Here is a 12,904-nt window from a genome sequence, read left to right as displayed (position 1 = left end):
GGGAGGGGAGATCTAGGACTAGAGATTGAAAGAGATTTCAGTTAAGTATAATGAAGAGTTTGTCAGTAATAGAGCTGTTTGTGGAGTGGAATGCCTCACAAAAGAGTGAGCTTCTGATAACTAACATTAAAGCAAAAGTGGAACTACTATCTGTTAGAGCAGTTAGGGTGGGCTTCCTGAATGAGGAGGGGAGATTGAATTAAGGTTTCTCACAAAATCACTATTTTAATCTTTAAGCATTATTCAATGTTGGTATTTTATTTTTTACAGAGATAGTTTACTGGAAGCTGCACAGGCTCGTGCACACAAAATAACTGAAGTCCATCAAACGGTCAGGCATTCAGTAATATGTAGAGCATTATTAGTCTTAGTCATTGTCTAACTTAAAACTCCTTTTCTTTTTCAGGGATATCATGATAACACATTTTGAACCTTCAATCTCCTTTGAGGGCCTTTGTAATGAGGTTCGAGACATGTGTTCTTTTGACACCGAACAGCTCTTCACCATGAAATGGATAGATGAAGAAGGTGAGTGAATAAAGAGACGGCTGTCTGTGTGAGCATTTGATTTAAGATACCATTTTGTAATTTTTTTAAACAATAAAGCTATATTTAATTTCAACCAATCAAAATTTTGTAGCTTTGGGCTTCCCTGGTGGCGCAGTGGTTGAGAGTCCGCCTGCCGATGCAGGGGACACGGGTTTGTGCCCTGGTCCGGGAAGATCCCACATGCCGCTGAGCGGCTGGGCCCGTGAGCCATGGCCGCTGAGCCTGCGCATCCGGAGCCTGTGCTCCGCACCAGGAGAGGTCACAACAGTGAGAGTCCTGCGTACCGCAAAAAAAAAAAAAAAAAAAAAATTTGTAGCTTTTAGAATCTATTGCTCAAGACTGCACGTAAGCAACTTAAATGCAAAGTATACTGGTAGTGCTTAAGGGAAGCAGACTGTGCACTTTTTTTTTTTTTGCTCTCCTTCTATTTGATATTTTTTTATTAGTTATCTATTTTATACATATTAGTGTATATATATCAATCCCAGTCTCCCATTTCATCCCCCCCAACCCGCTTTCCCCCCTTGGTGTCCATATGTTTGTTCTCTACATCTGTGTCTCTATTTCTGCCCTGCAAACCAGTTCATCTGTACCATTTTTCTAGATTCCACATATATGCGTTAATATACGATATTTGTTTTTCTCTTTCTGACTTACTTCACTCTGTATGACAGTCTCTAGGTCCATCCACGTCTCTACAAATGACCCAATTTCATTCCGTTTTATGGCTGAGTAATATTCCATTGTATATATGTACCACATCTTCTTTATCCATTCGTCTGTCGATGGGCATTTAGGTTGCTTCCATGACCTGGCTATTGTAAATAGTGCTGCAATGAACATTGTGGTACATGTGTCTTCTTGAATTATGTTTTTTTATGAGTATATGCCCAGTAGTGGGATTGCTGGGTGATATGGTAACTCTATTTTTAGTTTTTTAAGGACCCTCCGTACTGTTCTCTATAGTGGCTGTATCAATTTACATTCCCACCAAAAGTGCAAGAGGATTCCTTTTTCTCCACATCCTCTCCAGCTTTTGTTGTTTGTAGATTTTCTGATGATGCCCATTCTAACTGGTGTGAGGTGATACCTCATTGTAGTTTTTATCTGCATTTCTCTAATAATTAGTGATGTTGAGCAGCTTTTCATGTGCCTCTTGGCCATCTGTATGTCTTCTTTGGAGAAATGTCTATTTAGGTCTTCTGCCCATTTTTGGATTGGGTTGCTTGTTTTTTTAATATTGAGCTGTATGAGCTGTATATATATTTTGGAGATTAATCCATTGTCCATTGATTCATTTGCAAATATTTTCTCCCATTCTGAGAGTTGTCTTTTCGTCTTGTTTATAGTTTCCTTTGCTGTGCAAAGCTTTTAAGTTTCATTATGTCCCATTTGTTTATTTTTGTTTTTATTTCCATTACTCTAGGAGGTGGATCAAAAAAGATCTTGCTGTGATTTATGTCAAAGAGTGTTCTTCCTATGTTTTCCTCTAAGAGTTTTATACTGTCCAGTCTTACATTTAGGTCTTTAAACTATTTGAGTTCATTTTAGTGTATGCTGTTAGGGAGTGTTCTAATTTCATTCTTTTACATGTAGCTGCCCAGTGTTCCCAACACCACTTATTGAAGAGGCTGTCTTTTCTCCATTGCATATCCTTGCCTTCTTTGTCATAGATTAGTTGACCATAAGTGCATGGGTTTATTTCTGGGTTTTCTATTCTGTTCCATTGATCTATATTTCTGTTTTTGTGCCAGTACCATATTGTCTTGATTACTGTAGCTTTGTAGTATAGTCTGAAGTCAGGGAGTCTGATTCCTCCAGCTCTGTTTTTTTCCCTCAAGATTACATTGGGTATTTGGGGTCTTTTGTGTCTTCATACAAATTTTAAGATTTTTTGTTCTATGTCTGTAAAAAAATGCCGCTAGGGATTGCATTGAATCTGTAGATTTCTCTGGGTAGTATAGTCATTTTCACAATGTTGATTCTTCCAATCCAAGAACATGGTATATCTCTCCATCAGTTTGTGTCATCTTTGATTTCTTTCATCAGTGTCTTATAGTTTTCTGAGTACAAGTCTTTTACCTCCTTAGGTAGGTTTATGCCTAGGCATTTTACTCTTTTTGTTGCAATGGTGAATGGGATTGTTTCCTTAATTTCTCTTTCTGATCTTTCATTGTTAGTGTATAGGAATGCAAGAGATTTCTGTGCATTAATTTTATGTCATGCAACTTTACCAAATTCATTGATTAGCTCTAGTAGTTTTCTGGTGGCATCTTTAGGATTCTCTATGTATAGTATCATGTCATCTGCAAGCAGTGACAGTTTTACTTCTTTTCCAGTTTGGATTCCTTTTATTTCTTTTTCTCCTCTGATTGCCGTGGCTAGGACTTCCAAAACTATGTTGAATAATAGTGGCAAGAGTGGATATCCTTGTCTTGTTCCTGATCTTAGAGGAAACACTTTCAGTTTTTCACTATTGTGAATGATGTTTCCTGTGGGTTTGTCATATATGGCCTTTATTATGTTGAGGTAGGTTCCCTCTGTGCCCACTTTCTGGAGGGCTTTTATCATAAATGGGTGTTGAATTTGTCAAAAGGTTTTGATTTAAGGTACCATTTTGTCTTTTTTTTTAATTAATTAATTAATTTATTTTTGGCTGCATTGGGTCTTTGTTGCTGCACGCAGGCTTTCTCTAGTTGAGGTGAGCGGGGGCTACCCTTTGTTGTGGTGCGCAGGCTTCTCATTGCAGTGGCTTCTCTCATTGCAGAGCACAGGCTCTAGGCATGCGGGCTTCAGTAGTTCTGGTATGTGGGCTCAGTAGTTGTGGCTCGCAGGCTCTAGAGTGCAGGCTCAGTAGTTGTGGCACAGGTTGCTCCATGGCATGTGGGACCTTCCCGGACTAGGGCTCGAACCTGTGCCCCCTGCATTGGCAGGCGGATTCTCCACCACTGTGCCACCAGGGAAGCCCTATTTTTAAAATGTAATAAAAGTCCTAATTAACTTAAGGAGGGAAAGGTATATTAGAAATTTGATGCCATTCTTATTTTCCTTCAGGTATTTGAGTATCAAAGAGTACAACTTTGTTTTGCCCTTTTTACTCTTAAATATAGTGAAATTAATGTGACTTTTTTCCAGCAATAAGGTAAACATCTCATTAAATAGTGTTACATTTTAGTTTAATTTTGAATATATGTTGCCTTATATTTTAAGAGATTACTTTCAATAATTTGACAGTACTTTACAGCAAATATCTTTAAAGAAAATGTTTTAGAAAAAGTGTAAAAGTGATTGTGACAACCATTACTTCAAAGGTGGTGGCAAAAACTTGATTCAGAAAACATTTATTGAATATGTGTGTGTTGAGGATAGATACTTTCTATCCTCAAACTCCACAGGGAGATGGACATGTGAAGAACAAATGTGACAGTTGAACCTAAATGCATAGGGGCCTCAGAATACAAAAGAAAGAGGAGCATCCGCATATGCCTGAAATATTTGCAAAGTTTGAACTAACCGTATAACAGAGTAAAAGTTTTTGAAGTGGAGTAGGTGAGGGGAGAACCAGAAAGAAAGAATAATATATAAAAAGGCACAGAGGTATGAAGAACATGGTGTGTGGGGAAGAGCAGTAATTCACTAAATTGAAAGTATGGGGAGGCCTCATTCTGGCGGTCCCATATTGAACTGGAGTTGGAAGAGGTGAGCCTGGTCTCAAAATGGAGGTAAACCCACCCCCAGGTCACTCCCAGCCTGCTGCCACCAGGAGGAGGGCCATGATCCAAAGGAACCAGCGCTGTTGAGAAAACTGTTTATTGGAGGTCTGAACGTGGAAACTACAGATTACAGTTTAAGAGAACATTTTGAGAAATGGGGCACACTTACGGATTGTGCAGTGATGAGAGACCGCCAAACAAAACTTCCCAGGACCTCTGGTTTTGTGACCTACTCTAGCGTTGAAGAGGTGGATGTAGCAGTGAGTGCCGGACCACCGAGGTTGATGGGTGTTTGGTGGAACCAAAGAGAGCTGTTTCTAGAGAGGATTCTGTAAAGCCTGCTGCCCTTCCGAAAGTGAAGAAACTTTTTGTTGGTGGTATTAAAGAAGATACAGAAGAATATGAGAGACTACTTTGAAAAGTATGGCAGGATTGAAACCATAGAAGTTGGTCTTTCAACCATGGAAGACAGGGAGAGTGGAGAAAAGAGGATTTGCTTTTGTAGCTTTTGATGATCATGATACAGTTGATAAAATTGTTCAGAAATACCACACAATTAACGGGCATAACTGTGAAGTGAAAAAGGTGTAACTCATAGTTCTTTCTCTCTAAATAGCTATTAAGTGTCCTAATTTTCTGGGGAAACTATAAAACTGTAGCCTTTGCCTCATTCAAGTAAAGGTTAAACTTTTCATTAAGGTCTGTTGATTCCCATGTGATCCTTTTTACAATGGTGAATTGTGATACCAGTCTTTTCTTAATTTTAGGCTTACAGAGCCAGTAGTAATTATTTTTGAGTTCCTTGCAATTATTTTTCAGTTGTAATTTTTCATCTTTATTTTTAGCCATGTAGGCATTGGGGCATGCTTACATGGAGAAGAAATTTTCTCTAGGATCAGTGGAAGACAGGTCTATAATTTGATTTCTCTGGTTTATGAGAAACATTGTTCTAGAAGCTAAACATTTAATTGTGGGATTTTATATCAGAGCAAATAAAGGTCATACTTCATTTCTTTACACAGATTTATGACAACCATTCTTCTTTGTGTTCAAAACTAGTTTTACTGATTTGTTTTGATGTGCATGTGGAAAAACTGGTTTGCTTAATCTAACTAAACATTTTAGAATGAATAGTGTTTTGTAACAATCATATGCTGGTTCTCATATGCAGTGAGAGTGTGGGGCAGGGCATGATAAATGTGAGTTTTTAGTTCCCTATATAAGAGTGATTGTTTTTCCTTAAGGATGTGCTTTAAAAATATTACATCTAATATTGAGTATTTTCTAAATTTCTAATTCTATAAATTCTAATTTATTCAGGGTCTGAATACCCGGTTTAAATTTAACTGTGTCGCTTCTCTTTTACTAGACACTAGTAATTTCTGTCACTAGCCTTTGGGTATTTTGTTTCTTGTTAAAGTTTTTCTTGAGAATAATGCATGCTTTTTAACAAAAATATTGATTTTTTTGAAGGAAAAAGTGTCTCTGGAGATCTTCAGACCCCCAGAAATAGCTGCTATGAACGAATTTATGGTATCTCTTTCTGTGAATATACAACTAGAAGGGATAGGGTAACAATTTTTTTCTGTCTTACAAATAGACTAATATTATACAAGCTGTTATTTAACCTGTTTTTTCCCTTACCATCTTGTAGATAGCTTGTCATATCCGTGGTGTTTTTTTTTTTTTTGGCCATGCCATGTGGCTTGTGGGATCTTAGTTCCCTGACCAGGGATTGAACCCAGGCCCTCAGCAGTGAGAGCGCGGAGTCCTAACCACTGGACCACCAGGATATTCCCCATATCAGTGCATGTAGATTTATCTCTTTCCTCTTAAAGGCTATGTAATATTATATAACAATGTTGTACCATAACTTATTTAATTAATCCCCTCTTGATAGATATTTGGATAGTTTGCAGTTTGTCAAAAATACTGGTGCAGGGAATATCTTTGTGCATGTATTTTGGGGACACTTGTACTATATTATTTGCAAATTCCCTGCAATGGAATGTGTCCTTGTTGATAGGTGGTACCAAATAGACCTCCAAAAATATTGTACCCCTTGTTATACTTTTACCAATAGCATTTGTGAATTCCTTTTTTTTTTACACCCTGTAAAGGACTATGTGAGGGAAACAGTTGAAAATGTAGGTGACTTGCAGAGTGGGAGAGGGTATTATTTGGATATAGTACTTTAATTCATGTCTTGTTGACTCTAGTAGGTGAGTTTCATGGAAATTTCAAATGAATATAAACTTCCTTTGACATAAAGAGCGTGGAGTGTTTCTGGATTCTGGGAGGTTAAGCTTCTTCCTGACTTGCATTATAAATCTGATTTGATCATGGGGGGAAACATAGAGTGCCAAGATGCAACAAAACCATACTTAGGATGGCAAGAAACATATTTCTCTGATGTGATGTTTTCCAAACATCTTCAGTCTGGTGTAATTTTAGCTGGTATGTTAAGAACTAAAATAGTAAATCATTCTTCATACTTTTTTTTAATCCCCAGCACTATGCACTGATAGCGGTAATCGTGTCAGAAAAAACAGTGAGTGAAAACTTTTGGACTGAATGTATATTCAGTGTAACTTCAGTTATTTAGATAGCAGTGTTGTGGCTCCAAACCTGAAAATTCAAAAATGAAAATCAACATCAATAAGAAAGAAAATCCGAGTACCTCTGAGCAGATCTTGTTTTGTAACTGGTATTTTCCTTCTGCTTGGAGAACTTCCTTTAACATTTCTGTAGTGAAGGTTTGCTGGTAATGAATTGTTTTAGCTTTTCCGTATCTTTACTTCTCCTCTAAAAATAGCTTTACTGAGGTATAATTAACATACAATAAACTGTGCATATTGTAAGTATACTATTTGATGAAGTTTGACACCCAGGAAACCATCACCACAAGCAAGGTAGAGAACATATCTATTACCCCTTAATGTTTCCATCTGCTTTGCAATTCCTCACTCCTGCTCCTCTATTCCAGGCAACTACTGATCTGCTTTCTGTCCCTATAGGTTAGTTTGCATTTTTGGTCTGGCTTCTTTCACTCAGCATAATTATTGATACATGTTTTGTGTGTATCAGTAGTTCTTTTTTTTTTTTTTTTTTTTTTTTTTTTGCTGAGTGGTATTCCATCATGTGGATGTACCACAATTTGTTTATCTGTTCATCTGTTGATGGACATTGATTTTGTTTCTAGTTTGGGGCTATTATAAATAAAGGTGCTGTGGCAATCGCATACAAGTCTTTGTATCAATATATATTTCCTTTTGTCTTGGGTAAATACTTAGAGGTGGAATGGCTGGATCACATGGTAGGTATATATGCTTTTTTTTTTTTAGTGAAACAGGAAAAGAAAAATTTGAGGAGGTGAGATGGGGTACTGCACTCCAGGCATGTTCTCAGGCAGATGGTTTTTAGAAAGGAGTTTATATGGAAGTTGAGAAAATGGATACCTTTAAAAAACTATGCCTGGTAGTCCCTGGAAAGTCTTCCTGTACTCCCAGCGGGTAGAGGACCCCACGAGAAGATAGCTAACTTTAAGAAGTCCCCAAGCACTTCTCTTAGCTCTGGCCTCTGCCCCAGCACCATGCCCCAGACATTCTACCTAGTAAATTCTGGCTGCTACCATTTATATATCAGGCTGTGGTGATGCCTGAAATGCAAAAGGATCAGACTGGGGCCCACCTGGGAGAAACGCCTTGCAGTGGTGAGGTGGGGATTTGTTGAGAGGTGAAGCAAGAGAGACCATAGGAGTCCAGCAGGGCACCAGGGCTCTCAGACATGCTGTCAAACATGCTCTGGTCTCTGCGAAGTTCTGTCCTTCTTGTTGGCAACCCCGTCTCCAATTGCATTGTCTTCCTTCCCTCTGTAAGAGCCAACTACTACCATAGAATAAGTTTATAGTCTAAACTGTCTTCGCACTCCTATCCCTCAACCCCTAAGCAACCACTAATCTGTCACTTTTTATATGTATACATGACAAAGTATAGTGTTTTTATGTGCTTTTATTTATTTTATTTTAGTTTTTTGGCCATGCTATGTGGGTTGAGGGATTTTAGTTCCCTGACCAGGGATTGAACCCTGGGCCCACTGCAGTGAAAGCACTGAGTCCTAACCACTGGACTGCTAGGGAATTCCCTTTATGTGCTTTTAAATTTATATCAGTGGCATTATTCAGCACATATTTTGAAACTTCCCATTTCTTTTTTTTTTTTTTTTTTTTTTACTGGGCCTTATGTAGATGGAGAACTAGTATATTCCTTTTTTAAAATTCTTTTTTAAAAAAATTGTCATAAACCATACATAACACAAAATTTTACCATTTTAACCTTTTTTTTTAAAAAAAATATTTATTTATTTGCTGTGTTCAGTCTTAGTTGCGGCAGGCAGGCTCCATAGTTGTGGCTCATGGGCTCCTTAGTTATGGCTTGCAGGCTCCTTAGTTGTGGCACGTGGGCTTCTTAGTTGCAGCATGCGAACTCTTAGTTGTGGCATGCATGCGGGATCTGGTTCCCCAACAAGGGATCAAACCCAGGCCCCCTGCATTGGGAGTGCAGAATCTTATCCACTGCGCCACCAGGGAAGTCCCCATTTTAACTTTTTTAAAGTGTACAATTCAGTGACATTTAAGCACATTCAGAATGTCATGCAACCATCCTCACTACTTTTTATCATCTCAAACAAAAACTTTTTGTTTTTTATCATCTCAAACAAAAACTCTATAGCCATCAAACAATAACTCCCCTCCTCCAGCTCCTCCAGCTCCATTCCCACTCCTCCAGCTCCTCGTGACCTCACTTACACTTTCCTCTCTCTATGAATTTGCCTTTCTGTCTCTATGAATTTGCCTCTAGGTCACCTTTGTTTTTTTGCTTTTTTTTTTTTTGGTTTGTTTTTGGTTTTGGTTTTTTTTGGCCACACGGCATGGCTTGTGGGATCTTAGTTCCCCAACCGGGGATTGAAATCAGGCCCAGGGCAATGAGAGCATGGAGTTCTAACCACTGGACTGCCAGGGAATTCCTGAGGTCATCTTTGTTTTTGAAAGATAATTTTGCTGGGTAAATAATTATAGGTTGATAATTTTTTTTCATTCAGTACACTGTTTTGTACTGCATTGTTTCTGATGCAGAATCTGCTGTCATCTTTACCTTTGTTTCTCTTATGTAGTGTGTCTCTTTGGCTGCTTTTAAGATTTTTCTCTTTATCACTGGATGAAGCAATTTGATAATGATGGACCTTATTTCAGTTTTCTTCATGTTTCTTGTCTTGAGATTTGTTGGTCTACTTGGATCCGTGCGTTCATAGTTTTCATCAAATTTGGAAAAATTTTGGCCATTATCTCTTCAAATATTGTTTTCTGTCACCAGATTCTTCTTTCAGGGATTCCAGTTACATGTATATTAGGCTTCTCAAACTTGTCATAAAGCTCACTAACTCTCTGTTCTTTTATTTTTTTCCTTTTTCAGTCTTTTCCTCTGCATTTCATTTTGTATAGTTTTATAGCTATGTTTTCAAGTTCACTAATCTTTTCTCCTGCAATGTCTAATCTGCCATGAATTCCCTCTAGAGCATTTTTCACTTCAGAAATTGTAGCATTATTTCTAGACATTAAATCTGGGTCTTTTAAAATATCTTCCATGTTTACTTAACATGCTCAATACCCATAGCTTCTGCACATATTGGATATAATTATAACTCTTTTAATGTCCATGTTTACAAGTTCTTATATTGGTGTCAGTTTGGGGTCAATTTCAATTGATTGATCTTTCTCCTGTTATGGGTCATATTTTCCTGCTTCTTCACGTGCCTGCTTATAGTTGATTGGATTCTGGACATTTTGACGTTTGCCTTATTGGATGTTGAATATATTTGTATTTGTGTAGATATTTTTGAGCTTTGTTCTGGGATGCTCAAAAATAGTAACTTAAATAACCATTTAAGTTACTTGGAAACAGTTGGTCCTTCATTGCTTGATTTCCAATATCTTGAACCATTTTTTTTTCATTTATTTTGTCTAGTTTTTCTGTTGTTTTAGGAGGAGGGTTAAATCCAGTTTCTGTTAGTTTATCTTCTCCAAAAGTGGAAGTTGAGGATGAGCAGCTTGATAGGATAGCACATGCTTCTGTAACCACTGATTTCCACCTCCCAGAAAAAGGGAGCAAGAAGCCAGAAATCTATTACTATCTGTTATGGGGCCTAATATTGAAAGGATGACCACCTAAATACCATATTATTCTTGGAAAATTTTTGCAAATCTGCATTTTAAGCAATGCAACCCTTTAGGGAGTGGCTGTGACTTTCAGAAGTCTTGAACCCAGTATTCACAGGCAGGGTGGCAGTAGGAAGGTCTTGGTGGGAGCACAGAGTGAATCTATAAATCTGTGGCAGGCTCAAAGATCAGGAAGATCTATCATCTATCTATCATCTATCAGGAAGGTGCTATCTCAGGCAAATATTAAACATTGACAACTTTGGTTTCAGGCTGTGTTGATTCTTTCAGATGTGGGGCACTGAATTCAGCCATATGCTAAAGTACCTAATATAACTAGTGTTATATATGTGTGTCATGTTCAGCACCTTGTGAAGTTATCTCATAAATAATTGGATCTTGCATATTTACCAAATGCCTTGAGGTCCACCGCTCTAATTTCTTTGTTTTTATAGGTGAAAAGAAAATGTAAATGCATTGAAAAAAGAGCAGGCCTGCTGGTTAATATACAGATTTCATTACCTTTAAATTCGTTGAACTGAGCAGATCTCACTCTGGGTGTATGCCTTTTTTAGGATATGAATTTGGACTTTAGTAATTGAGTGGGCTTTGAAACATAGCTTTCTGTCTCATTTTTGTTTCATGATGACTCTACATGGAATGTTCTGCTTCTGAGTTATGTGTCCTGCTTTATCAGGCATTAAGCAGTTGGCCTGAAAAGGTAATACCTGAACCAAAGACATTCAGTCCAATGAAAACAAAACAGATGTGAGTATACGCAATGTCAGTGATTAACTTGACTTTCACACTTCCTTGTAGTTTTTCAAAAGCATCAATCTCTAGGTACATATTGAAAGCAGATACTTGACCTAACTTAGGTTTCAACCAAGAGCAAGCAGATGCTGGCCTGGCAAAAGGACAATATCTAGCAAAAGAGAAAAATTGATTTTTTAAAATATGGTTATTACAATACTTTTAACACTGGCTAATTCCACTCATGGCTTTCAACCAAAGTGCAATATTAAAAGCCACACCTATAATGAACTAAGCATACTATGAGTGACTTTAAATATATGCTCTTCAGCTTTGCCATTATCTTTGCAATGTAGGTAATATAGCCCTTGTTTTAACATAGGAGAAAATTGTAATGGGATCTGGAGCCTGGGAGAGAACCTGTATGTAAAGTACTGCAGGACACCTCTTTGGGAGATTTTTGATGCTCCTTTTTAAAGTCCTGACTCAGGCATTTCCTAAGAATGTAATTTATTTTATATGACATTTATCTAGGTGATATACAGCTTGTAATGTCTGGCTGTTTTTCCCTTTGCTCCAGGAGCATGTACTATCTAATTAGGTTGATATGAGTTGAGAATACAACATTTTTCTCCAGCACACAACTCCTTAAAGGCTTTTCTAGACCTTTGATATCTTGTATATGCCAGTTAAGGATTTAATATTAAGTCAATTTTTTTTTTTTTTTTTTTTTTTGCGGTACGCGGGCCTCTCACTGTTGTGGCCTCTCCTGTTGCGGAGCACAGGCTCCGGACGCGCAGGCCCAGCGGCCATGGCCCACGGGCCCAGCCGCTCCGCAGCATGTGGGATCCTCCCGGGCCAGGACATGAACCCGCGTCCCCTGCATCAGCAGGCGGACTCCCAACCACTGCGCCACCAGGGAAGTCCTAAGTCAATGTTTAAAGTTATAAAGAAAACTTCAAAAACTGCATCCATAATCCTATCATCCTGATGCAGAATTGTGTTTATTTTTCATAGAGACTTGTAATCTTTTTAATGATCTTTTCTTAATTTAGTTGTTCATTTTATATGTACTTTGAATGTTTCCTTTGTGTTGTTTTGTGTTTATTTCTGAAGTTCCTTTTTCGTTTTCCTGTTTTATTTATTTATTTATTTAGGCTGTGCCGGGTCTTAGTTGCGGCATGAGGGATCTTTAGTTGTGGCATGCAGACTTTTTTTTCTTAAAGATTTATTTATTATTTATTTTTGGCTGCGTCAGGTCTTAGTTGCGGCATACGGGATCTTCTGTTGTGGTGCACAGGCTCTTCATGGTGGTGCATGGGCTTCTCTCTAGTTGTGGCATGCAGGTTTTCTCTCTCTAGTTGTGGCGCATGAGCTCCAGGGTGCGTGGGCTCTGTAGTTTGTGGCACACGGGCTCTAGTTGAGGCATGCGAGCTCAGCAGTTGTGGCATGCAGGCTCAGTTGCCCCGCGGCATGTGGGATCTTAGTTCCCTGACCAGGGATCGAACCCGTGTCCCCTGCATTGTAAGGCAGATTCTTTACCAGTGGACCACCAGGGAAGTCCCATGCGGACTTCTTAGTTGTGGCATGTGGACTTCTTAGTTGCAGCATATGGACTCTTAGTTGTGGCATGTGGGCTTCTTAGTTGCGGCATGCATGCGGGATCTAGCTCCCT

At 38.3% G+C, this 12,904-nt stretch overlaps 1 protein-coding gene across 3 annotated transcripts in view; it reads left to right on the top strand.

Annotated features, from left to right (window-relative positions):
• The window catches only part of PRKCI (protein kinase C iota), a 79,536-nt gene that overhangs the window by 14,427 nt on the left and 52,205 nt on the right, over nucleotides 1-12,904 (top strand). For 2 of the 3 annotated variants that reach the window (XM_060011155.1, XM_060011153.1), the window contains exon 2: nucleotides 407-528. In XM_060011155.1, the coding sequence (XP_059867138.1) occupies nucleotides 407-528 (122 nt within the window). Of the gene's footprint in view, nucleotides 1-406; nucleotides 529-12,904 lie in introns of those variants that run through there. The other variant, XM_060011157.1, reaches the window with a different exon arrangement.

The sequence above is a fragment of the Delphinus delphis genome, chromosome 4 (assembly GCF_949987515.2).
Source record: "Delphinus delphis chromosome 4, mDelDel1.2, whole genome shotgun sequence".
NCBI classification, from domain to species: Eukaryota; Metazoa; Chordata; class Mammalia; order Artiodactyla; family Delphinidae; genus Delphinus; species Delphinus delphis.
The sequence above is the reverse complement of the archived record's forward strand: the minus strand, read 5'-3'. Positions and strand labels throughout refer to the sequence as shown.